Source organism: Haliaeetus leucocephalus, unplaced genomic scaffold (assembly GCF_000737465.1).
Source record: "Haliaeetus leucocephalus isolate CR32 unplaced genomic scaffold, Haliaeetus_leucocephalus-4.0 Scaffold164, whole genome shotgun sequence".
NCBI classification, from domain to species: Eukaryota; Metazoa; Chordata; class Aves; order Accipitriformes; family Accipitridae; genus Haliaeetus; species Haliaeetus leucocephalus.
The window spans coordinates 1200918-1227755 of NW_010972600.1; the positions used below are offsets into that span (position 1 = coordinate 1200918).

General features: G+C 50.3%; 1 protein-coding gene across 3 annotated transcripts in view; it reads left to right on the forward strand.

Annotated features, from left to right (window-relative positions):
* The window catches only part of GNG7 (guanine nucleotide binding protein (G protein), gamma 7), a 59305-nt gene extending 37381 nt beyond the window's left edge, over positions 1-21924 (forward strand). For all 3 annotated transcript variants that reach the window (XM_010563196.1, XM_010563197.1, XM_010563195.1), the window contains 2 exons: positions 17913-18031; positions 21578-21924. In XM_010563196.1, the coding sequence (XP_010561498.1) occupies positions 17951-18031; positions 21578-21703 (207 nt within the window). In that variant the 5' untranslated portion in view covers positions 17913-17950 and the 3' untranslated portion in view covers positions 21704-21924. The remainder of the gene's footprint in view (positions 1-17912; positions 18032-21577) is intronic.
* The last annotated feature ends 4914 nt before the right edge of the window (positions 21925-26838 follow it).

The following is a 26838-nucleotide window of genomic DNA, read 5'->3' on the forward strand; positions in this document are numbered from 1 at the left end:
CCCCTGGGCCCGCAACCGCCCCCCCCCCCCCCGCATCAGTGCCAGTGTGACCGGGTTTGGATGAACCCGGTGCTCGCAGGAGGTCCCTGGTTTCCCCAGCCAGACCCAGTGCCGCCGGGTGCCTGTCGGCATGCTGAGTGTGCAAGGCGGCCACCTGCATGGCACAGCGGTGGAGATCACCATGTGTTGTAAGCCTCCCCTGTGTCCGATATCACAGACTATGGGATTTCTTGGTTTCCTCGTTGTGAAGAGGCTGCGTGGTGTTAAATAGGACTTTTTCAGTCCCTTTGTGTTGAATATTTATGTTTATTCTTTCTTCTGTTTTCCCAGGAATATTCCAGAAGTAGTGGAAAACGGATATGTACGCGTTGTGGCCATTTGAGCCATTTTTTCTTGGAAAAAATCAGTAGGTGATATTGGATTAAGTTTTAATTTCTTGACACAGTCATCAGCAAAGAGCAGCTTTGGCCACTTGCACTCTTCCAGCCTTAGTCTGTCTCTGCTCTCTGGAGTTGAATTGAGCTTTGGGTTCATCATGTACCAGTTTGAATCAATCTGTTTTGAAATGAGGGGAGCTGGTCCTCATGCACAACCTCAGCGTTGCCAGCTAGATGGAGATGGTGATGCTGTAAGCTGGGGGCCAGGCCACTGCATTGGATTTCATTTCAACTTGGAATGATCACACCAAAAGCAAAGAAGGTTTAATATCTTCTCTTTTACTGGGATAATGATGTTTGTTCAAGCTCTTCACTTGCTAGGCAAAGCAGGATCTAAATTTGGTGCCTCTTTTAATATCTTTTCAGCATACATGTTTTTTTGGACCACGTTTAAAAGCACTTCTGTCCCTGTTATGTAAACTTTCTTTAAAGGGAGTGAGATGTAATTGTCTGGCACATCTCGGGGTGGGCAGGCAAAGCCTGAGGTCTTGTCTGCTCGGGAAGCTGCTGCTGTTGAGGAGTGTGTGGACTCGCAGGCTAGTGCCTGTACCAGTACACCTCCCCATCTGGAGGTAGTCCTGCTCTGAAATAGAAGTGCCTTATACTGGTTTTAACTAAACCCAGTTGTAGTTGGGCATTTTGTTCTAGATTTAAATGGGAAGACCGGGCTGACTGCTCCTTTTTCTTAATTGCCATCGCTGTCAGTCATCACTCCCACAAATGAAAAGTCTTGATTGATGGCATGAGATCTGCTAGCTGCTTTTAGCATAAGGGTAGTGTAAATCTCTTGCCGTTTATTTAGGCTCATCTGGTCTAACTTTACATGGAAATGTTTTAGGAGCCCTTACTGTCTAAATTGTCTAACAGTTCAAAAAGAAATAAAAGCAAGAAGCCCCAAACAGCTAGAGAAGGTAATTTTTAACCAGTTTTTGCTCTGTCTGCAAGATGTTTTGACCACCTATTTCCCCCAGAATCATGCTTCTTGAATGCAGATTAAGCAAACAGGAGCAAAGCGTCCTTGCTCGGGGTTGAAAGTGGATGCACACGAGGGCTATTTGCAGTAAGTCCATGTATAGAGAAGACCAAGCGCTTCTGGAGCTGGCGAGTCCTGTCTGTGCAAAGGGTTGGTCCCCCAGAGACGGGCTCTTCCCTCCGCAGGAGCAGCGGGGCTGATGCTCACTGCTGACTGGCTCGCTGGCGGGGAACCTGCTCTGGCTGGCAGCTCAATGCTGAGACACCATCAGGTGCCTGCTCTGGCATCCCCAGTGCCTGGCATGCTTGGCTGAAGAGGTTCACGCTTCCCAGGAGAGGCAGGAGGCTTGTCGTGCTTTGGCCAAGTGTACATGGAAATCTGTTTCTTAAATGAGACTTTTATGGGACCAGAGATTTTTTTTTATTCAATGGTATACTTTGCCTCAAAATCTGTTTACAGTGTAATTTGGAAGTGGACCACCTGGGTTAGAGACTCATTTTGACAAGTTATTAGAAATATTCCTAGTGTCCTGCGTTTTCCTGTTTAGACACACAATTGGAAGAAAATACCTGTATTTCTGTGGTAACATGCAGTTTCAGGCCCTGCAGTCTGTGACACTGTATTTTATCTCCCAGCTCTGTGACTGAGTAGATGCTGCTGGTACCGACACTTCTCCAGATGTCAGTATTTGCATTGCCGTTGTGCAAAAAGAAAGCTTTCGCCCCTCTCTTTCTTTCGGTTTCCATTTAGCAGCCAGGCACATAAGTAATTTTTCTTTTCATCTGGCAAGTGAGTTCATGAAGAAATGGAGGGCTAAAGCAACTGCAGAACTGCGTTCCTTGTCCAGCGTGTGAATAAAAAGTGGGGGCAAAAAGTGCCATTGGGTAATTCTCAGAATTTTGGTAGAGGGTTGACTTTGCAGTCCCTTGGGACTTGGAGGTGCAGGTGAGTGGGTGCCAGCGATGTTCAGGTGTGTAGTACAGTGTAAGCAGAGAAGGATGGCACCTGCATAACAGCAATTGCTTAATGCCGTGAATTCAGGGAAGTTCGAGTGTTTTACACCTCTGTGTTTTTTCTAACCTGTAGTAGATGATCTTCTAAATATAAGCACCAGCCCTATGAAAATAGTCAGCGAGCCAAAGGTTGCCCATTACCTGAAGGCGGATCCCTCATGTGCTTTCTGGTACAACCCTTTCACACAATGTGTAAGTTCCTTTTATAGCCTCTCTGCCTGATTTCCAGCCCCAGCCTTTCCCCAGCAGTTCCCAGTCCCAGCCCTGAGCTCAGAGCTGAACCGCTGCCAGCCCAACGTGACTTCTCTTCCTGTAAGAGAGACAAAAGAAAACGACCTTCTGCTTCCTCTCCCTGTCTGCCCAGCGGATTCCAGTGCCGATGTAGGAGTTGCTCCTTGTTGCAAACCCTCACATGATGTTGCAGTCATCAGTATTACCAAAAGACCCGGGTTTGCATGAAAACAGCCGCACAGACGCTGCAGTCACATGGAGATACTGGCCTTTTCTTTTAGGGTAATTACTTTGGTGGTTGAAACAAGTGCAAAAGTAGTCATCGGGCTGATCAAACTGTGTCCTCATCTGCATTTGGAAGCAAGCCTCTTCGGTTTTGCTTGCCTGCAGCTGACTTAGGGAGGGAGGGGGAGCCCCCAGCTCTGCTGACCTATTATGAATTTCTCCTGAGCATCATTTTTGCCCTCTGTAGCTGCATCTGTAATGAAAACAAGATGACTAGAGAAAGTCACAGGACTGCTCTTGTATCAGTGTGTTTTATGGATGTATGAAGAAAGCAGTAGTATATACACTCATGTGATATCTCTGCTGCAAAAGGTCGCTCACATTTCTAGTGAAATTACAGGGAGCTGGCCCCCAAATGCAAATGAGTCCCTTCTACAGTCAATAGCTGGCAGTGAATAAGCATCCCTGAGCAGTTCAGCTCACAAGCGTCACACCAGCCCAGCTTCTGGATACCTTGAGCTGTTAATTATTTCTGAAGCATGTAGTTAAGATTTTGAGTTTTTGCTTAACACTGAGTTATAGAGTGTGATTTTTCAGAAGTACCAGTGTGGAGTTACAGGTCTGAATTTTCCCAGTGTAGATGAGGTTCCTGCCTTATGAAAAGATTCTCACTTCAGGTTTCTGAGGCTTAGTTAGCACTGGGGTGCTTATTACTGGGTGGGGTCAGAGGATTTGGGGTTTGTATTAGCAAAAAAGGTACATATTTAGTGCAGCACATACCCAGACATGACCAGCTCAAACCTTTGAGCGTTGCAGCTGTGGAGTGGTGCTGGACAGATGCGGTAATGTTCTGCTTTGCTTTTCAGTACTGGGCTAATGCAGCAATGCAGTACTCAAGATGAGTCCTCCACATGTGCTACAAGGATGTGGCTGTTCACTTTAGCTCAGCCTAGCAGTGTGCTCAGGGTCCCAGCAATTACATGATCGTAGGTGTTGCTTAAATTCCATCCTGAATCGCTTTCCTCCTTGCTACTTACAGCTCTCTGCCAGCGCGCAAGATACTAACACGAACCGGGATCGTGTTTGTTTCGATTCAAGGTCACTGAAGGATTCTCAGGGGTTAGGTTAGTGGAAACTGCTCTTTTCTCACTGCTTGAGGTCTGTAGTCGGTGTCTGGACATATTGCCCATGGCTGTCGAGTCAATGCGTTACTTAATCTGTGTTGCAATATTGAACTTTCTTTAGCAACAGTCTGTCTAGGCGCTGTGTTTTGCAGGGCACAGTTGCCTTGATTCATTGATGGCACCATTATGTCTAGAGAGATTTTTGCTTTCAGTCTCTTTCCCTTGAAACCCCTGTTGCTCCACTCCAGCACTGTTTACAGGTTCATTTGCATCTTTCAGATGACTCTGTAGGAAAAGCAGCGAGTGAGCGTTTCGTACTTGAGCTTCATGTAGACTGGAAAGGCGTTGCAAGCTCTGACTGCAGATACAGGTGCATCTGATTTCTTCACTGACTCAAGATGCAACTGCTATAAACTGACCTCAGGATTTTAAAGCTATACTGTGTTTATTTTGCTGCTCACATCCTTACCCCTAAGAGTATTTGCAATGAGTAACCTCACCCCCAGCTTTGGAGGCTCTTCGCTACAGAAGTAGAAAGCATTTGCAAAACCGACAGCAGAAAAACTTTGGTGGTAAAGCAAGCAGGTGTGACCCAGATGTCTCCAGAGCAAATGCACCGAGTAAAGAGGTTTCCATGTGGCTATTCCTTGGCAATAATTGCGGTTAAAAGCAAAGGAAAAAATTCTCATGAGCAGCTCACACTGAGGATCTCATTTATGAACCTGGAAAACCAGCTCTTCTGTGTTTTTGACAAAGTAAAACAAATGCCAGTCAGTGTTTCAAGCTCTGCTAGTTGAAATGTGCTAAAAGTTCTTCTAAGAAATGTACTTTAAAGGCCTCTAGGGGATTGTTGTCTGGATGCTGTGACATACCTGATAGAGCAACTAGGGAGTTAGCCCAGAAGTAGGCAATTCTATTTTAATTGGCTGGGTGGTTGACTCTTCCTCTTGCTTTGTAGAACAGAGATAGCGGTTCCTAGTGTTATCACTTAGACCATTCTTATTTTCACTTAAGGTGAAGATATCACTATGTTTTGAAATGGGGCAGACTGAAAACAAAAAAGCAAAACTTTCTACATGCAGTGATTATGCAAACGCCATCTGGCCCTTAGGGCCAACCTTTTAGTCACTGCTGATCGTGGCAAACACAGTCAGCAGGAGCCAAGTATTGCAAATGCTCTGGTTTTGATAATGTGGCTTCAAAAAGGCTTTCAGAATATACAAAGTGTAAAGCAGTGCTCTGACAGCTGAAAATATACTGTGATTTATATGCTTGCTTTGGAAGCTGGTTTAGGTGTGCTTGTAGCCAACACTGTATCAGCCTCTTAAGTCACACAAAAGAGACCGAAATGCTTTTGGCTCTTGTTCCTAAAGAGGTTTCTTCATGGCTCTGCACTACACCAAGGCTCATCAACGAGCTAGTCAGCATTTTTCTTGTTTGCTCAGCATCAGCTGAACGCTGCTTCCCAATACTGAGAGGCTTGCCTACAGAACAGTCATGCAAAGAGGATCGCTTATCTTCCTGCACTTGAACAGAAGGTATTTAATTTTTGAGTAAATATTTTTGCCATAACCTCAGGCTCTTTTTTTTTCCTCTCCCCAAGCTTGATGGTTGCAAATACTCCCCTTGTGCAGACACTGGAATGAAACCGAATCCGGTACAAGAAAATCTGAGGAGCAGTTAGCACATCTCCTGCCATAGGCTGAGGGAATTAATTCCCATAGCCTTACAGGGCATCCATGCTGCTTATCATTTTGATTTTTGACGTTGCAGAAAGTGGGCTGAAGGGGGAGACTTCACCTTGAACTCCTCTTACTCCTTCAGTGCAGGCAAAAGCCTAGAAGGAAATAAACGAGTCCGAAGGTCAACAAGTAAGAGTGACGCTGGAGCAGATGGCCTGAGTTCCTCAGTGTGGGATATCTTGTCCCCAGGCATCAGATGACCTCATCTAAGCCTCCCAGATGACCATCTCTGCAGTGACCCCAGGTGTGATCAGAACAGCTTCAGACCACGCTGTCTGCAGTCTGGCCTGCAGAGTAGTAACGAAAGGTCTGTGTGTGTGCATAAAAGTCATAAAAGGTTAAATTACAGTGAATTCTGCTTCCAGGCTTATTCACACATGTGTGGGATCAGATGTCTGGTCTCTACGTGCCGCCTCCCCGCTGACTGTAACTGCGGCGTTGGGTCAGCGCCGGTTCTGAGGGGAAAACACCCTCCGTGGCAGCTCGAGGGATTGCTCATCTGGTTATTTGAGCTTGATCCTGCTGGGGCAGGATACTCGGCTCAAAGTGTCACTGCAGACCGGCTGAAAACAATGAAACAAGGGTAAACTGCTGTTTGCTTTAACAGTGGTTGGAAAGCTATTTTTAGCTACTTTGAAATGCGATTTGAATGCATGTAAGTATAATAGCTACAGTCAATGTAGTGAACAAACCCTGTTTCTTTTTCCATAACACAAGAAAAGGTAGCTGAGGGGCATATTGTGCTGGGAAGGTCCGTAACAGCTATGTTACCCTGATTATTTACCAGTTCCCTATCTTCTCAAGAAGCGTTGAGCAAGCTATGCCAAGCAATACAATGAGTATATTGTAGCTTGCGGTTCTGATGTAATTCCCACCAAACACTCTTTCCACAATGAAAACTTGAAGTTACTTGAAACCAAGCTCCTTGCCCTTTCCATCCCCTGCACGCAGAGCTGTGTGAAGTTCAATAAACATGCTCTGCCGGGCTTGCTCAGCACAACCGCTCTCTGAAGCCCTGCAAAAGTCCCAGTATCTTCTGGTGAATAGAGACTATAATTGGCACAATGCTCCTAATAAAGGCTAGTCCTCACAGTATTTGCCTTGAATTCTTATTTTAGGGTTTTCTTGTAATCTTCCTTAAATTCCATGTGGCTAACTTTCTTGCTGAACATGTGATCCTATTGTGGGGAGAAGCAAAATAAGTTTGAGATAATAAAAACTAAAAGCATTCTGCTCACAGATTGCAAGCAGAGAGATGGCTTTGAATTTGTCTGAATGCTTGTGTGGCACAGGAAAATACTGGCTGTTTAGGAGTCTCAGGAAAGAGACTTATTCCTGTGATAAGATAACTTTTAAACAACAGGATTTTATCTGGGCATTATGGTGACTTGAGAGTATGGATACGTCAGGGACTTGTTTCTTTTAATAGCCATACGTGACAGGGAAGTTCTCTGCTTCTTTCTCCACCAAAACACAGCACCTCTGCCAGCTGACTCAGACCTGTGCCCTCATCTCCGTTTTCTTTCCTTTTCCTTTACAAAAGAGCTTGGCATCTCCTTTTAGCATTTCCAACGTAGCCTGGTTTTGGGTCTCCTAGGTAGAAAGTGGAGGCTTGCTCTTAAACTGTGCTGAAAAGCTTGGGATTGGGCAGCAATAAAGGTAGCATGTAAAAGAGGAAACTGTGTGGACACAAATACTAGTGACCAAAGGGTCTCCACTGTAAAACAGGGTGGGCTTTTTGCAGCAGTGTTTTTGGGGTGGCTGGCAGTCGTTCTCCCTTGCACTGTCTGTTCAAGTTGTGGTGTGCAGGTCTGGGTATATCTTGCCTGTTGCTCTGCTTACACCTGAAGATGAGAGCATCACATCTGCTTGGTATTTAAGCTGGTACTGTGTTTCAGGTTTGGGGGAAGATGACTGTGGCTGCTTTAGTCAAGAGGGTTCTCCCTCTTTGGGCATTTGCTTATCTGTAGAAAACTCAAAAGTCATTTCATAACCTTTCCACCCACTCAGCACCTAAGGAGTTGCACAGCAGAGGGAACTGCCGGGCTGGCTGCGGGCTGCTCGCTCAGCTGTGTGATGGCTGATGCCATAAAATCTGCTGATCTCACGATGAAGTAACTTTTGCACATGAGGCCGATAAATTCATGTGATCTCATGGTGCAGCTGGAAGAGCCTTTGTACGCTCAGTAAAGAAGGGAATGAAATGCTGTGCCATGTTAAAACTTCCCCTGCCTGCTTTAAATGTCTTGAGTGCTGATGCTTGCAGCGTTTCCCAGCTCAGATCTTGGGAGCTATGGGAAATTCTCAGGAAGCTTTGCAATAGTCAGCCTAAACTTCCCTTTCTTTTATCTCCTTCTATAACTTAATACTCCTGTGCCATGATACAGCCCAGCTTCCTGCTTAGTCTTTATACCCTGCCGTTGAATGTGGAGCTGCTATCAAGCCCTCCCAGACAAGGACAAACTCCACAGTAGTCTAGCCAGGATATACATATTTAGTTCTCAATCTGCCCGCTGAAATCAGTAAGACGGTACCTCTTTTCAGCCCATAATTGAAGACACAAGCCTGAGTTGGAATTGTGTCCGTAGCCGGGGCAATCTCTGGACTCAAGGACCTGAAAACTTACCCTAATTTGTCTCCAGAATGATTGCCTATGAGAATAACAACTTACTAGCAAAGCCGTGAAGGAGGACTAATGGCTTTTAGTGGGATGATTGGGGTTTGGTATGCTGGTATTGTGGGTTTGCTGCTGGAAGGCTAGAGCAAAGCTGTGCGCTTTCCTTGCAGGAGCTGCAAGGACAGATCAATGTATTTTTAGTTTTGCTGTTACTAAGACATATACTAACACAGAGTCTTTTTTAAAGCATCAGTGTTACTCCTTATAACAACTCATAAAACATCAGCGTTACTCCTTTCCTTTTTGGAAAAAAAGCGTGGGTGCCTAGCTGGGGGTTTTTGTCTGTGACACCACCTGCACTTGAGCATTGCTTGAGCAAAGCACAAATATTCCAGGACTTGACAGCGGGCAATTTTCAACAAGCCAGACTACAAAAACAGCCTTCATTTCAGTGCTCTGTGTGAAGTACTCATTCTTCCATCCCTTTTCTTTGGGTAAGATCACAGAATTAGTTAGCTTGCATTTCATGAAGATGTTTGAAGGGCATTTATTTACTTAAAAGATCATAAACGTCCTTGAGTTTAAAAATCTTCACAGAAGTGATTAACATTTTGCTGAGACAGTTGTGGAGCAGCAGATTTTAAGTGGTGCTTGAAGTACAGGAATTTACAACCTGATTTTGAAGAGCAGGGAGGAAGTTCTCCGTTCTATGTGTCTGAAGAGAAGGCATTCATGCTGGGGAGGAGATCCAGGGTGTTGGGGGGCTCATGAGTTCTTGCGATGGTTTCTGCAAGCAGAGGAATGGTGTTTATACAGCTTAGTCATCTCAGGCACTGAGAAGTAGGAGTGGAAGCTGCAGGTGACTGGAAAGGAGCAGATTCAAAGTGAGAGCCTGTAAGGCTGGGCCAGGGCTGAGAGGTTTTGGGGTGCAGCGCTGGGTCCTGCCAGAGCGAGCTGCAGTTTTCCCTCTGTAGAAGCGGTGGTGGCTTCTGCAGCAGCACTAGAGCTGGTCGTGCACAGATCACACCTGCATAGGCAACTGAAACCAGCGTTGGAGCTTGTTCTGTTTTTCTGCCCATCCTTCCTTCCTTCCTGAATAACTGCTGCTACTGCTGGCTGAGAGCTCCGGGTTTTACAGCTGCTCTGAAGCATGCGGGGCGTGAGTAGCTACCATGAAATTTTGTGGCCTAATTCTCGTAGCAGTGCTCCTGCGAAAGCTGTGAGCGCTTGCTGCTTGCGTGCAGGGACCTGGTTTTCCCTTCTGTACTTGATCTGTGACTGCGCTGACCAGAAATGCAGGAAGGATGAGGACAGGGCAGACTTTGCAGTGCAAGTTCTGATTTATTTACTACCCTCAACTCATAACAGCCCTTAAGCACCTTGACTAAAGCCTAGCTTTGGTTCCTAGTTTAAATTACATGGTGGAGCGTTTATTATGTGTCTAGCCATCTGTATTGTACCGTGGACTAAGACATGAGCCCAGCGGTGGCTCCAGACCTTCAGGAGGGGATAGGCAGATCCCTCCAGGGAACCTGCTGCTCACCCTCAGGCAGGCAGGCTGGCATGGTTGCTGTTGCAGCTGGGTCTGCCGTGCACCATGAATGCATCTGCAGCTCCTACACTCGCAAGCCAAGGAGAAAGTGCATCTGGCTTTGCATTTCAAACCCAGTGCCTTGCTGGTTGTGTTACAGCCTCTGGGTGATGGCTCCAGGTAACAACTGATGTAAATACCTTTGCCCCCTGTGCCCTTTTTTTTTTTTTTTTTTTTTTTTTTTTTAAAATGCATGGTCTAAAAATAAGGTTGGAATGTGCGGCAGTGACTCAGGGTACACGATCTGCAGCACTGGGGTGGTGGTGGTGTGTAATTGCCGTGGCAGCCCTGCCAGAGGTCTCCACCCAGCTGGCACCAAAGCTGCTGCAGATAAATTGGAGAGAAGGGGGAGTTTCAAGCCAGACCTAATACGACAGCATGAGTTAACTGGGGGGAGCTTCAGGCTACCCTGGAAACAAGGTCTCTTGAATGTTCTGCAGCTGGCAGATGCGTCCTGCAGGATTTCACACTCTCTCAGCCAGGTAATCATTGCCTTTAATGGGAAGGAAATGGAGCTACACGTCTCTAGGGATGCTCTCTCCTTCCAAAATCCTTGGCCAGTTTGCAACTAGAGCAGTTCAAGAGACAAAATACTTCAGCAATTAATGGATCTTCTGGTAAAGACAGAGCTGTATCTGACACACAAGGTCTGTCACTGCCAGGCAGGAGCTGCTGATGGCTGCAGGAGGGACATGAAATATCTTAAAATACGTGGCCTAGTTACAACCTGTTGTAAGGAGGCTGTAATTTATCTGGGGAGGGACAGCGTGAGGGGACGTTTTGCAAATCTAAAGAAGCTTACGGGCACTTCGGTAACTTGTTTACTGCTAAAGTGAAATGCTTTGGCGTCCCTGCCGCTCTCCCGTGCTGTGCTCATCATGCTGGTCAAGCTGCAGGTGATGCAGAACAAGGTGTGGAAAATAAGCTGGATTGTTTCAACACTGAAATGCGGATAAACCCTCGCCTTGAGCAAGAGGCAGAGCGAAGCCCAGTGCTTCCCGCCACTGCCTCTTTAAGGAGCATTTCTCCATCCTGGCGTGGCTCATCGGCCGAGCTCCTCACTGTGCTCTCCCCAAGTATTGTCCCATGCCATAGAAATCTGGAGGTCTTAAGGGAGGAAGAAAAAAAAAAAAAAAAGAAAAAATTGCTGCACTCAGGAAAAAATTCAATAGCTCATTCAGCTGTTAAGCTACTGATGCAGGAAGTGTAAAAGAAAAATGGAGCCTGCTTTGTTCTGCCCAGACAAGGAGTAAATGCCATTGCCCTAACAGCCTTTTTCTGTTCCAAAAAAGCATGAGGTCATCTTTAAAAGCAGTAACCACTGAGTGGCTTTACACTGGGTTACTAGTCTCAGGCTCCCCCTTTGTCCCCCCCCCCCTTTCCTGGCATCAGCCCGGCTCGGCGCGGGATCGCTCCGGCGAGGTGCGTGTTGTTCCGCTCCCGTGCCAGGGCTGCCGGCGGGCGCCTGGCCCCGGTCCAAAGCCTCGGCAGAGGGGCTGCGGGCTTTTACCTGGGAGGGAGCTGCTGGATAATGTGGGCCCTTGGTTGCTCGGTCTCCGAGCACGGCAGGCTGTGTGCTGGGGGAGCTCGCCTCTCCAGCCAGGGTTGGATGCCCTCGGGCTGCCAGACAAGGTTGCTGATCCAGCGTTGCCCATGATCGCATGGGAGATGGTTTTATGCACTTCCGTGGCTCCAAAGTTGGTGCCATCTCAGTGGTGCGGGATGTTTCGCCCTCCAGCAAATGCGTGCATGCTGTGCTGCAGTGAAATGCTGGTGAGGGTTGGGCTGCTCTTTACAAGCACAGTTTGGTTAAGGCTGAGATCTAGGAGCGTGTCCTCCTACCCCAACCATCTCCCCACATCCCTTCATCAGCACAGTGTACCCTGGTACCTCATCCCACCGGCTCCATGATGGGACGATGGCTGGAAGATGATGCTCCAGCCAGCCTGGCTGCGGGGTGTGAGCCGCACAGACTGCTGCAGGCGTGCTCTCCCGGTGCTTTCCATCGGGCAGCTCGAGCCCAGGGACATCCACAACCACCAGTCTCGTAGGTTTTTTTTATCGGGGGGGGCAAGACAAAGCATAACTCCGGCAGTTACTCAGATGTTCGCTTGTTTATTTAGCCTGCTAGGAGTGGCTGCTTCCAGCTATGAGAAGTATGGGAAGAATTCAGAAACTAGAGGGATCAGTGCATATTTCTTTCCTAGCGTAATGCTTCCTGCCGTTGAGCTGGAGAGGCTGCGGGTGGGAGCGTGCAGGTGGCACCGATTGCATAAAAGAGAAAGGGTTTTGTGCCGAGTCAATGATTAAAGAGTTTTGGGTGTCAGTCTTGCAGCACAGCGCCGTACATCTCGCAAGGTGCAGATCAGAGGCGTGCTAAGGCAAGCCTGGTTTCTCGGAACACCGTGATGCCGAGGGTGGCAGTTTCATCCTCGTGACCTGGATCCTGTTGTAACATTTCGGTGCGGCGCCGAGGGCAGGGTGAGATGAAGGATCCCTTCATGCATCTCGTGGGATGGAGCAAGGTGCGGGGTGCTGAGACCCGTCCGGCAGCGACCTTGCTGCGTGCCACGGGACTCTGTGATCCTTCACCTCCGAGCGGAGCCGGGAAATGCCGCCGGGGCAGGATTGGGAAATGGATGAAAGGGCTGAGCGGGCAAAGCCCTGCTCGGAGCCAGACCAAGATGCTCGACGGAGGAGGCGTCTGCTTCGACACGGAGCTTGTGCTGAGTCACAGCTTGTCAGAGCCAGCACTGCTGTCACCGCTGTTGCTGCATGCTTTTGACTCAGGAGCTACGCTGGTTTGGGTTTTTTTTCCCACTAAAGTAGCCCAAATCATTACCTTTGCAATCTACCTGGTACACAAAGAATTAGCTTATGAAAAAGAAAACCTCTGTGAGAGGCGGAGGTGCCTACTCTGTAGTCATAAGTCAGTCCTATTTTGACATCAGAGGGCTGTGCAGAACAGGTAGTCGGTACTGAAAGTGCAAAATGGTCCCGTGTAAATACCCTTTTCATACTTGCCTCAATGGAAACATTGGAGTACCAATAGTAATACGCTGCCTGATGCACCCTGCTTTGTACACACTGAAAAAGCCTTTTTTGCTGAGGGTGTATGAGCAATGTGAACACAAGAAATCTGCTTTTGTAATACTTATTGTGATCCTTTAAATTCTTTTGTTTAATGATTAAACCTGATCTAGAAGAGGGCATTTATGGTTGTTCTTGAGTCAAAGGCTGAGCTGATGCAGGACACAGTTACGAGCATCCTGACCCGCTTTCAGGATGCAAACCAGTTTAAAACAGCAAATCCTTATTGTTCCAGAATTTGTCCTAACTTAACTGTTGGGACTCGGTCCTCCAGTGCTCTTCCTAAAATAGGCAGAAGTACTCATGGGATGTTTGCATTGCAGCCAAATCATAACTCGGGACTTGTTTGCTTCATTCTTGAGTCTCCTCGGTCCCTCGCCTGCACCCCTGGCTCCCTGTTTACTTGTTGCAAGGTTTCATAACCCTCCCTCACTGCTGCTTTTGTTGGCGTTGACCTTGAAACACCACTGGATAATGTATCACTGCCCATGTTCTTGTGTTCTCAAAATTTTTATTAATTTTCAACTTACTGCAGCAGTATTTTTCATATGCCATCCTACAACCACACAGGTGTGAAATCTTGCTGCAGCCCAAGCCCTGTTAATACCTCTGCAGTCTGGGATCTGCAGCCATCTGCCAGATCACTCCACTGCTGGAGGAACAGGGACGGCAGCCCGAAGAGTTGCAAGACTGTCTGATGACTTCAGCCCTCCTGGAATTGCTTACATGACAGCGTGAAAAATGCACGCTGAGTTAACGTTGCGTTAACGCAATAAGAGTCGTTTCCAAAAACTGGGTTGTCCTCTCTGTGCAGCGCTGCCCTTCCCAGGAATGCTGCTGGGGAGAAGTGGAAGATGGATTAGCTGGGAGGGCAGAAGGTGCTCTGGCAAAGATGCGGGAAGATTTATTTCCTGCTGAATGATGTCCATTCGTGACTCAGCGAAATGCGAGTGGCCATGTTGTTCTGCAGAGTCATGAGTAGATACCAGGAAAGGAAAAGTCTGCCCTGGCCAGGTGCCGGCTGCTCTCCACGGGCAGGGGCAGGAGGAGGTCGGTCGTGGCCAAACACCGAAGGCTTTGCCCGCCTTGCAGGAAGGAAGCCTGGCTGTATGGTTTATTTCTCCGCGGTCGGATGACAGAGCGGAGGCAGGAGGATGTGCACAAGAGCTGGGTGTCCTGACTGTCCTGCGCTTCCTCCCCAGGCCCAGCTGCAGATGTCGCCTCCCCATCCTTTTCAAAATGCTGATTTCTTTCAAACATAAAGATTGGAAAAGGGACGACGTAGCTGCATCCTGCATGTCATCCTGATTTGCATCACATACTTTACTTTGCTTTACTCTGCGTAGTTCTGCATGGCTTTTTTCCAAATACCTTTACCTCACGAGTTATTTACACACCCCTATAAGTCTGCTGAATGACATCTTTAAAGTTTGTTTTGGCTTCTAAAAAATCCTGAGGACGCCCTTTGTGTGCCACGCAGCAGCCCACTGCATCTTTTGTATTGATGGTCTCCAGTTGCTAATGACGCGCTTAGTTAATTATTTGCCAAGGTAACAGAAGCCAGTTTTAAACTCCTGCCAGGCAGAGCAGTCCTGGAGTGTGGCCGGGTTACCTGACCCATGCCGGCAGCCCGGACTCGACAGCGATGCAGGTCCCGCTGCGGCTCTGCGGAGCCTGGGACCATGCGGCTGCAGTGCCGGTGCTGATCCAACCCGTGCCAACAGCTGCCCCGACCTGGCTCGGCAAGTCTGCACCGGGAGCCACCGAGGAGCCTTAGGGATGCACAGGATGAGCAGCTGCTCTTGGCTGCAGCTGGAGGAGGATTTTGCATCCAGCAAATCTCCCTTTGACCTTTCTGAGAGCTCGGCTGCTGAAAGTTGTACTTGGAAATTTAAAGGGCTGTTAAGAGGAACTGTGTCGTCAGCGCGGCGTGCAGGGAGCCGCTTCCCGGTTCATCCGAGGGAGCCCTGCGCCGTCGCCACTGGGTGATGGTGGCTGAGGAGGAAGTAGAAGCTGCAGATTTTGTTGCTATAAAGCTGCTAACCCTGTGCTCGGTGGCGATTGATGCTGCTTTTTACGCTTGGGAGAGGCAAAGTGCACTGCTGCCGTAGGCGAAGCGGGGTCTCGCTGGCTGGCAGATGATGGTGTGAGCTGGAGAGTGGTCGTCAGCACAGGGGCAGAGGAAGGCAGGTGACTGCTAGCTTTGATGCTGTAATGACCCAAGTAAAGCATCATTTCTGATTTACAAGTGTTGCTTTCGCTTTACAAAGACTCCATGAAACCGGGCTACAGGGACAGTGGGGAGTAAAAGTTCTCCTCCTTGCCAGGGACTTTTAAGACACTAGTTTGATAATTCCTGCCACGCAGCAGGACTCTCTCCATGCTGTATTTAGTAAAACGCATCCTTCCTTCAGCCTGGCTGGTGTCCCCCGTGCAGCACGAACTGCGGGGATGGGGACGTGGGCTGTGCATGTCCCAGTGCTGCAGGAGAAGCAGAAGTTCCCTTAAGTAATTTGCCCTCGACTGATTCATCAGCCTTGTTCCATAAACAGGAAGCTGGGAAAGTACAAGCAGGTGATCTTGTGCTGCTGCAAACATAAATTATATCTGATTGCTTATATTTTTTTTCCTCCAGCTGCCTGCTAACTCTTTATCCAGGTGAACAATTGTTTCGTCAATGAGTGAACTATTTGCAGTAGGGAGGTCTTTCAAGTTCACGGTACAGATTTAGAAAGAGCTTGACTTTGAGACAGAGCTTTTCCCCAATCTTAATGCTGCCTGCACTATTTTGGAGTGCTTCAAATCAGAGCAAGAGAGGAGGATCCTTCCCCTGGGGCCAGCCTGCTTCCTTCTCCCAGTTTCCACAGTACCAGACTTTATTTCAAGAGCGTGGCTTCCCATGTCGCCCTGACTAACGTCTTCCAGGACTGGAGAGGTGGAGATTTCTGAATAACCCTGCTAATTCAGGGAATAGTCCCATGGTGGAGTTGGTAACACTGGTTGAAGCACCGTTTGTTCTCTCCCACAGCATTTGGTGTTGCAAACGAAGCTGAGCGCTGTTCAGGGATTGGAAAGTGCAGCGCACGTTGCATGCTGCTGCCAAGCAAAATAATCCCTGAGAGTGCCGTTGTGGTCTGGAATAAACTCCCTTAATGTCTAAACATAGGCAAGACAGCTCAAGTCTGCTAGGATTTTAGATGCGGCAGACACTCCCCCCTCTCTTCCCCCCAGTAAAGGCAGCAGTTCAGCATCTGCTTTGAAGCTGCCGGTCCTGGGGAGAAGACTGAAGGAGTCTCTAATTAAAGCTAGCACAGAAGGGCTGCAGTGGGCAGCTGGCTGGGGCGCTGGGAGCGCCGCTGGTACCTGACCCCATGTTTGCTTTGGCTCTTTCCTTCGCCCAGCATCATCTAATGGTTTGTCAGGCGGCAGGAGGTGGGAGGTGGTACTCGCTGCGGCCCTCTCCCCCTATTCCCCACCGTTATTGAATGGTCAGGGACTGAGTCACTGCTGGGCAGGGCAAGGAAGTGACTTTTCCCTGACACCCCTGCAGCAGCCCCACGGAGATGATCATAAAGAAATGACCTGAGAACAGTGTCTGGCCAAGGCAGTCCGGCTCGGACGGTGTGGCCGGAGCTGCCCTCTGGCATGCCGCAGCCCTGGCTGCTGCCCCACTGGTCCAGCCCGAGTGACAGTGATGGATTATTTTGGTCTCATAGACAAACTTCTTCAGTTGCTGCTTTTAAATTTCGAGGAAGGTTGTTTAACCGCTTGCATTCTCCCTGCCGGGGTGCCCGGCTGTGGTGTGGCAGTTGCAGGGACATGGCACCACGTGCAGGTTGCACCCGGCCAAGTGACGGGTACATTAAAGCCCCACAATCAGCACAGCCGGGGATGGGTGCAGAGTTTGGCAGCTGGACAGGGTCTGCGAGACCCTCGGAGACCGGACACTTGGTGCACAGAAAGGGGTTATGCTTCGGCAAAGCTCCAGTCCTACTCCGCTCTGGCTCTGGCTTGCCCTGCGCTGCTCTCCTCGTTTCCACATTCAGCCAGACACTTATTTTGCACCATTTTTGTGGAATGTTTGTTTAGACACGAGCTATCGATGCCTCTTGTGCTTTCATATTCGCCCGTGTCTCTGTCTGTGCCTCACTGCCTGTCCCCTGCTTCCATCCAGTGCTTTGGCATTTGAGAAACCTCTGCCCCTTCCCTGAGCCCTGGCTTTCCACCTAGCCTGGGACCATCTGTAGCTCTTATTTAATTTCTTACTCTACTCTTTTGAGGGACATAATTTGAAAAATGATGGATAAATAGAATAGATCTGAGTTTGTACAGTATCAAGCGTTTCTAGTTGCTCCTCGGAGCCTTGTTGTGCAGAGGAAATCCTGACACAGGAGTCGGGGCAGGACGAAGGCAGTGGTGCAACGAGCAGATGAAAAGCGAGGTGAGCATCCAGGAGCTGTGTGTGGTCATGGTCGAGCAGCGTCCCCGTCCACCTTCCCCCTGCCTGTCTTGCTGCAAGCGGTGCATGGCAGGTTACACGGGCTGGAAAATTGCTGTTCGCTTTTCCAGTCAATGAGTTGAATGCGTTTGGCAAGACTTTCTACAGAAAAAGTTTCATTTTTCCCTTCTCGTCGGCAAGTTTCTGTTTGTTTTTTTTTAATCAAAAAAAAGCCTGAAAAGAGGGCACCAAGAGTGCTGTTTAAAGGAAAGGAGAACTTGAAGCAAAATCAGGAAGCGTTAAGTTGGTGTCATCAGTTTAGAGCTCATGGAAGCCCTTTGCACGTGGCTGTTGGTGAGGACACAGTGTGCAATCCTTTCCAAGATGCTGCATGATGCCAACCCCCCCTCTCCCCCCTCCTTGTTTTGCAGTATTCTCACGTGCTGGGGCCTGGAGCCGATGGCAGACAATGTCAACAACTAACAACATAGCGCAGGCCCGGAAGCTGGTCGAGCAGCTCCGCATTGAAGCCGGCATTGAGAGGATCAAGGTGAGCACAGGAGCTGGAGCAGCATGATGCGTGCTGCTCTGGGGTGGGCAGGGATGGAGTGGGAAAGGTCCCTGGGAAAGTGCTTTGGGTTTTCCCCAAGCATGTGCATGTTGCTGCAATGTCTCCGGCTCAGATACTGCAGCATTTCTAGACGGGACCCCTTCCTACGGGCACTGCTCCTACCAGGAGGTAAGGCCACAGCCTGGGCAGCTTCTCCCAGGTGTTAGAGGTGCCCATGCGATCCAAGGGCAGACCAGCCACTGGAGTAAATTCCTGGGGCTCAGCTGGGCACCTGCAACCTGTGAAGGCACTGAAGCTGCAGGGGCTGGACACAGCAAAGCTCTGCTGGGCATGCTCATGTGCATTCCAGTCTTGTTTCCCCATTTTTTTGCAGGATGGCTTCACTGTCCATGTGCAGTTTCTCTCTGAAAGTCACTGCTTGCACAGTTATTTCTCAGCTGCTGCTATTCCCAGTTCTTGCAAATGAACAAGAATGGTGGCACGCCTTCACTCTGGTTTGAGGCATGTTTATGGTAGAACTAGGGAAAGTTAATTTTGTGCTGCAGTTGTCCAGGATAGCAAACTGGAGTCTATTCTCAGCTGCGTGCTGGCTCACCAGCAATCTGCTGGGGCAGCAAAGGAGCCCCAGAAATAAAGCTCCCTTTGGTGCTGGGGGGTTGGGGCAGGTAACGTGCTCGCAGCCACAGCGTCCCCTGAGAGTCAGAGACTGGGTCCTCCAGGAGCTTTCACTCTATTCTGGGAACCGGCTTGGTGACTGTGGTACCCAGGCTCATTCGGCCACGTGAGCCCTGGAGAGCAGCCTTTGCTGGAGACAAATATTAGCATGTGGGCAGCAAGTCCCAGCTCTGTGAGCAAGACACCCCGAGGCATTCTCTGAATTTACGCCTCTTAAGCCACAGAGGAACCGTGCTTGTCACCCGGCTCTGCAGCCCTGCTGCCCGCATCTGGACTTTGCCAGCCTTGGTCGGCAGCGTGGCTCGGGCAGGCTGTGGTCGGGCTGCTCTGCTGCCCATCCCTCTGAGAAACTCCCTGGGGGGTCAGAAGGAGGAGAGAGATGAGATCTGTTCATTGAAAGTCATTTGTCAGTAAGTCGTGCAAAGAAAACCCCTGTGCATGGTGATGAAAGGCACGGTGAAACTGAAATACTGTAAAATGCATAGGTATCTATCCACCTGACAGTTTTTATTTTAGTTTCCTGGTCAAAGAATGTTTTTTTTAACTTTCAGTCCCTGGTACTTCTGCAGGAGCAGGTCCTCCGTCATCTCCGGTTTTGATGTACAGGAGCTGCTGCTGCTGCTTTGAATATCTGGGTTTTTTTTAAAGCCATGAGGTTTTGTAGCTGTTTTTAGGGCCACCACTTTCCAGACTCCAGTGATGCACCCATCAGCGAGGCCATTTTAGGGAAGACAAAGTAAATTACAGGTCTTCCCCCAGCACAGACGTTGCTGACTCTCCTAAGAATTACTGTGTCTCAGCTCCAGGATCCCAAACGGCGTACCCCGAGTAGGAAGGAGGGTGTGTGTATGCTTACCGACCTTTGTAGCTGTGACTATCTTAAATGCTCTGCTGGGAAAGAACAACAGTGGTGGGACCACAACACGCTGCTATTTAGGCAGGGTGGAGAAGACGTGCTGTCTGGGCAAGCTTTCAATAGAGTTGTGATCCGCAAACCCAGTTCTCGAGCGAGCGTGCCAAGCCAGCCAGCTCCTAAGTACAGTGTCAAAAGAGTGCTCGCCCCTTCAGCTCCTGCTCGCCGAACCTCGCAGCTGAGGTCGGTGAGACACACATTTGCCTGCAGATAAACAAGCTAATACACTTCTGAGATGAGGGGAATGGCTGCCCCATGAGCTGTTAACAGCAGCAAGAACAGCAGTGTGAGGAATGCTCTCTGATTCCTCCCCGCGAGGTCTGACGGAGCACCCGACGCTGCAGTCGAAGCAGACCCCTGCCACCACGCTACCATTTTCCTCCTCCCCAGCCCGAGCAGCCCATACATCTGCTAGAGAAGGGCCAGGCCTTTTCTAGCGACTGCGTGTGTCTCATCCTTCCCTTCACCGACATGGCTGAAGCTTTAAGAGGTGTGCAGAGGTTTCCAGGCCACTTGCTGTCATAACAGGTTCAGCCGTGCTGCCGGCAAGCTAGTCTCTTTCCCCTTGCTTCTTTACTCTGAGATTAGGCATAATTACTGTCTTATGGGAGTAATAGGTTTAAGGCAGAGCCTTGACCTTGTCTCTCTGCAGAGCAGTTTTGCTGTTGGATCCCAACGTATGTGATAAGTATGTTTTAGTGCAGGCCAGCAGCAGTTGGTGTTCATTTGAAGTGTTCATTACTGGTTAAGACTTTAATACTTACTATTGCAATAATACCTAGAGACTCCCACAAAAGCACCTTGTCTGATGCAGTCTCAGGACCTGCCTTCCCAGCAGACACCAAAAAAAGGAGAAGGATGCCCACCCTGTGGTGTGGAAGCACCGATGAAGTGGTTTGCCCAAAGCTGCAGAGAACCGGGGTTTTGTTTCTCCTCCTCACTGTGCGCTCTCGGTTGCTGCTGAAAGGTTTCATAATGATGGCACACAACTGCACATTCCTGCTGGGCAGGTTGCATTGCTCTGCAGGCGGCAGCTGCCGAGGCGCTGGCTGTGTGCCGCAGCATCCTCTGCAAGGCTGCAGAGCGTGGTGACCCCCGGTAGTGCCGTGATGAGAGCAGCAGACCCCCTAAATCATAGCTCTGCTCGGCTGAGAGGGGTGAATCGCCGCGGTGCCAAGCGGCCACGGAGATCCCAGGAAGGGAACCGCTGCTGTAAGGCTCTGCAGCTACAACAGGTCACATCTGGGCCTTCCAGATGTGGTCTCGTTGCGTCTATGTTTTGTGTTTGCCTTATGTTCAACCAGCTATTAAGTTATTTAAAAAAAAAAGGGCTGCTGTTGGTCTCCAGAGCTGCTGGCTCCTCCCTGCCTGGACTCTCCCCATGCCTCCCGTCCTCCTCACTGCCAGACGGTGCAGCCGCATTGCTCGCCCACCACCATGGTCCCCTCTCTGCCAGGCTGCTCTGGGCTCTCAGTTCCCAGAAGGTGTCTTTGAACTAAAATTAGCAGAGCCTTAAGTAATAATTTCTAATGGTTTCAAAACCTCCATTTTTAACATCAGAGGATGGCCACTCTCAAGCAGGCTTTTTTTCCTTTTTTATCCCAAAGCCCTTAAAAATGAGGACAATAATATCTTCTTAAAAATCTCTTGCTCTCGGCTGGCAGTATTTTTCCCATACTCATCCCTTTATTTATGTCAGACTTTACATGTCCATTTCCCGTTTTCATTTGTCACCATCTCCATTAAGCTTCTGTTACAAAAAGCTGAACCACAGTTTGGTCTCTTCCTCCCCACAGAACTCGGGGGAGTCTAGTCCTGCCTCCTTCTCCTCCAAGCACCCATCAGGCATGCTTGGGAAGCGGTGGTGCTGCGTGGGCTGAGCTCTGTGCCTTCACCCAAATATTCTGACTAACCTTCTGCTTTCTTGCAACATTTAGGTCTCGAAAGCATCTTCTGAGCTAATGAATTACTGTGAGCAACATGCCAGGAACGACCCGCTGCTGGTTGGAGTGCCCGCTTCGGAGAATCCTTTTAAGGACAAAAAGCCTTGTATCATCCTATAGCTTTCCTTGCTCCGGCGCGTGTGATCTCTCAGGCAGGGCACCGTTCTCCATCAACTGAAACCAAGCTACAAACTTACAACTGCGCCGAGGGGTAAACACTAAATCTTGGATTTAAATAGAACTTCAATCTCAAAAAAAAAAAAAAAAAAATTGCAAGTGGTTTAGGGAAGGGTGTCTGCTCCTGAGCAGGTGCCACACTGAGAGGGGTCAAAATTTAAAAACAGAAAAAAATCTAGGGTTGAGGGGTGGGGGGAGTATTTTTAATAGCGACATTTGAATTGGTACCGGGGTGGTGGAGGCAGTGGGGGTTTTTATTTCATTTACCAATGGGATGCAAGACCTGAGTATCGGGACCTCGTTGGTAGAAGCTTTGAACAAAGCTCTAAGTGGGTCTGATCCAATTAGTTTCCAATTAGCGCATCGTTGCAAGAACTTGCTCCGTTTCTTGAGAGGGAACAAGGGAGAAGAGTCCAGGTGGGGAGCTATTTTGTAGAAAACTAGTACACAAAAAAAACCAAAACAAACCCACCAACCAAAACACAGCTCGAAAAATTGCTGTTGCAAATGGATGAACCGAGGCTGGGAGGAGGAGGATGGAGGCCAGGGGGCTCCCTCCCTGCGCTGCACGGCTCCGCTCGGACGAGGGGATGGCACTGTGGGGAAGCGCTCTCCGGCATCAGATCCATCGGCCGAGAGGGTTTCCGTGAGCGGCGTTAGGAAGCCCGAGGCATGGGAGAGGCCGGGCTCGACCCCTCTGATCACTTCTGGGGTTTCTCTGTGTTGTTACCACTGTTTTTCCCAAACAGGACTGTACCAGGGGCGGGGGGAGGGAAGGGGCTTTCTGTTGTGCGGTATCACGTGAGAAATCTTTAAAATTGGCCTTTTTGGAGAGTCTCAGTCCAAAACACTAAAATTGGCAGATTTACCAGCATTTCCTATCTCCCTTTTTCTCACTGGGAGTGGCAAGTGGAATTTGTTCCACTAAACCTGGTTAATTCAGGGAGATGAGGGTAAGGCTGTAAAAGAAATAGTTTGGTTCCCATCCTTTGGAAATCTTGAAATGCAATTTAAACGGGGAGCGCTTTGTTCACCAACGTTAAACGCACGCGCCGCAGAACCGGGGATAAACCAGAGCAGAGCAGCCTGTGAGGAAGAGGAGACAAGCAGGCGAGCCTTCCTCCCGCTGCCCACCGCAGAGCCCTGCTGAGCGATGGCAGCGACAGAGCCCGGCAGCTCCGTGCCAGGGCAGGTAGATACTGGGGAGCAGGATCAGAGCTCAGGCAGGTCCCACCGCATCTCCCCTCATCGCTGGAGCTGCCGACGCCAGCGTGTTGGGCACCGTGCAGCCGTCTGAGCCGTGGCGTCGCTCACCAGCTTCCAGCTCTGTCGGGGAGATGACGGGTCCCGTGTGTTGGGTTTTAAGTGACCGAGCCCCATCTGCGTCCGCAGGGCAGAGCCCAGGGCTCGGCAGCTCCTCAGAGGATGGCGAATGCTCCCCGTGGTAGGCAGAGGCACGGTTTGGTTTCCTAACCAGCACGCTGGTACCCACTCCCGGTTATCCTGAACATAGGCATCCCATGCTGGTGTCTGAATACAGGCGGTGCCGAGTTTTGGGTTTGGGAAGAGAAGGAAAAAAAAAAAACCCACATCTGATGTGAAATCCTGGGAATTTTCCCATTCCCCCAATGCTTTGGATTTGGTTTGAAATGCCACGACCTCCTGCTGGGATGGAAACCGTCCATGGCCGATCCCTTCATGGGACAGGGAACGCTTCCCGTGGCCGCGGTCGCCGGCACCCCCTGGGAGAGGGTGGCTGGAGGAGACCCTCGAGTTTGACTTTTGGGGAAACCGCTGAACCGCGCTCATGCTTTCTGTCGTGGTTCAGCTGGAGGGAGGAAACGTTGCAGCCCGTACTGGATGCTGCGTGTGCTTAGACTGGTTGGAGTCGCAGGTCCGGGCGGGGCACTGGGAGGCTTTGCTGGATGCTTTTCGGAGGCTGATTGTGTTCCCAGGGCTGTCGCTGGCTCCCAAGGCAGAGGGAGCTGCGCAGGACGATGCCAGAGGCCGGCTCGAAGGCAGGGAGAGGAGCAGAGCCTGCGGCTGCATGGCCGGTACCCGGGGAAGGCGGGTTGGCATCTTCCAGAAGGAAGGGCAGCTTTGGAGGGTCTTCCTCCCACAATGCAGGGGTGGGCTGTGGGGTGTTGGGCTGAGCGCAGCTGGCCCCTCTCCAGCATCAACCGGCCACACAGCCGGCTCAGCAGTGCTGGCGGAGGCTGTGGTTAGCAGAGCTGCTCCATTTACACTTCTCGGTTGTAGGTATCTCGCCATCAGTTTTTTTAAGTACGCGATCACTTGCCCTTTTAAACGAAGTTGGAAAAAAACCCACATTTTTAACACTAATGCAAACCACAGCACCTCCTGTGTACGTCTTGCAGCTGCTTTCCTGGGGTCCTTTGCTGATCTGAGCGTTTTAAACCTCCCGTCTCCCCCCACCGCTGTGTCATGGGCTCTTGTCCTGGCACCAGCCTTGTGCCAGGTTTTCTGGTGACCCCCGGGATTTCATCCCGTCCCAATATGAGCACTGGGGGAGGTAGAGCAGAGGGAAATGTATTTATTTCCCTCTGTGGTCGAGCATGTCCCCAGCCCTGCTCACGCCCCAGCCTGGCACCGCGCTGAGCATCGTCCGTCAGCCGAGGGTGGCAGCCCCGGCACAGCAACAGGCAATGCCTTTTTGTTGGGTTTGGTTTTTTTTTTAAATCTTTCATCCAACATAACTTCAAGCTCTCGAACGCCGCATCTGTAGCGGGAAGTGAGCACAGTCCTGAGGTGTGCCTGGGTTTTGCCACAGCAGGGCTTTCTCTTCTCCACGAGGGAATTTCCTCTGTCCTTAATCTAGTACAGTTCCAGCCTTATTTTTCTACTCCAGATTGCTGATTCTTCCTCTATGTTAGAGACCAGTGCATGGTGCTATAGCCAGTGACCCAGGCAAGTGCCCGAGCTGCAGGTCAGCCAGAAAAACCTGCGCTCCGCGTGGCAGCGAGCGAGCAGCCGAGGTTACCGCAGGAGCCGCGCGCCACTCCTCCGCTCGAGACCCGGACAGGGGCTGTCATCCCCCCCACCCATCATCAGCTCGTGCTGCCCGAGGGGGGACCCCGATACCCCTACCCGGGTGGGTGCCAGCCCTGCCTGTGTCCTGCCCTCGCCGGCCCCCCCGGGATCACGATGGGGCGGCTCAGACCCGCAGCACCAGGCGGCTCGCCGTGGGATGCTCTGCCGGCAAACGCCACGGGATGCTCTGCCGGCAAACGCCACGGGATGCTCTGCCGGCGAAGCCAGCCAGGCTCGCCACGGTCCAGCAAATTGGGGTCAGTCTGCCTCTCCCCCCATCTTTCCGCCCACTGTGGGCCATGCTCATCCCCGCTGTCTTGCCCGAATCGTGCTGCGGTGCCGGCGGTGGGATGGCCGGCGAGGAGCGAGGCAGCAGGTTTAGGTTTAGGTTCGACGTGCGGCTGGAGCTGGGAGAAGGGGTCGGAGCATCTGCTTAGGGTCCCCTGGGAGCCTGGGGACAGGGCTGGGGGGTCCCGGCACAGGGATGCCGGTGGCAGCAGGGTCCTGCCGGGAGCCGAGCAGGGCGGGCAGGGGGCTGCTGGTGGGTGCTGGTGTCTCTCAGTGGGTGACTCATTAGGTGGAAAAATCCTCAACCTTTTTTTTTTTTTTTTAAATTTTTTCCTCGTCTGAGTAAATCGGTGATCATACTGTAGATGTTTTTGTATAGCATAAATATAAGTGCAAATTACAGTAGTCGCTTGTACTTTGTTAGTGCATTTGCCAAAAAAAAAAAAAAAAAAAAGAAAAAAAGGAAAAAAAACACTTTTCAGGACTTTTTAAGTGCTCCAGATCATGAAGGGGGAGCGGGGAGCCAGGGCCTCCCTTGTGCCGCTGGTGGGGCGTGGGGCAGGCGGTGCCAGCAGCCCCGGCTCCACAAAAGCCTTTTTTTGGACGTAAACACATGCCCAAATCTGTCTGGCGTTTCTTTTTAGCATGTGGTGAAGCCGTTGCCAAAAATAGAAAGGAGAGAGACTGCAGAAGAAAAGGGAGAGGAAACTTTGCTTCTATTTAATTTTTTGGTCCGTTTTCCTTGTCCTCCCCTCCCTGTCTCGGGGACCGTCCTGGCGGCGCAGCCAGAGCCGGGAGACGCCCGGGCACCCGCACGGCACCCGCCGACGCGGCTGCGAGGCTGGCGGGGTCCGGTGGCTCGGTGCCGGTGCCGGAGCCTCCCAAGCCCAGAGCTGAGCAGATCGCCCTTCCTCCGAGTACTTAAAAAGTCAACTTTATTTAACAAAGTAAAAAATAACGCATTTACTTCATTGAACAGAAGCCACGCGTCTGATACTTTGCGCTCTTAATTTTTTCTCTCTGGTCTATTATTATTATTATTATTATTATTATTATTATTATTATTTGCCAAACTCTGGTCTTGTTGCCAAACGCAAATCAAGGTTTGTAAAGACTGTACTTAGGAAGTAATCGGTGTCTGTAACGTAGGCTCCTCATAACGTCTGCATTTTTGGATCTCTTGATTTTTATTTCTGGTGTGCCATAGACCAATTTCTTGCACAGTGTTTAATATTTTGTGGAATTGTTGTTAAGAAGTGAATTGATAACACAATAAAAAGGCTCACTTTTCATTTTGCCAGATGTCCTGCCCAGCCTGTCCTGCCTCTGCTGCGGGGGGACACGCGGTTCCCCGGCACGGTGGGTGCTAGGGTGGTCTCGGTGCTGCCAACCTGGGGGCACGGCGGCCCCCCCGGCCACTCGCCCTTCCAGGAACAGCGGGGCTGCAGGAGGGGAAGTCATTAGAGCTGGGTAATGACTGACCCTTCCTGCTGCTTTCTCCGGAGTTGGGTTCCACGAAGACCTCCTTGTCCCCATCCTTGGGGCGTTTCGGCCACCTTCGCCCTCCTGCCTAAGGATGCTTGGGGGGGGGGGGTGCCGTCACCCTCGGGGGCTGCGCAGGATCCCATCGCTCTCCCTTCACAACCCCCCCGGGGGATCACAGCCTGCAGAAATAGCCGGGCTGGTGCAGCCCCTTGGGGATCCCCTTCTCCCACGCTCAGGGGCTGCTCACACCACCC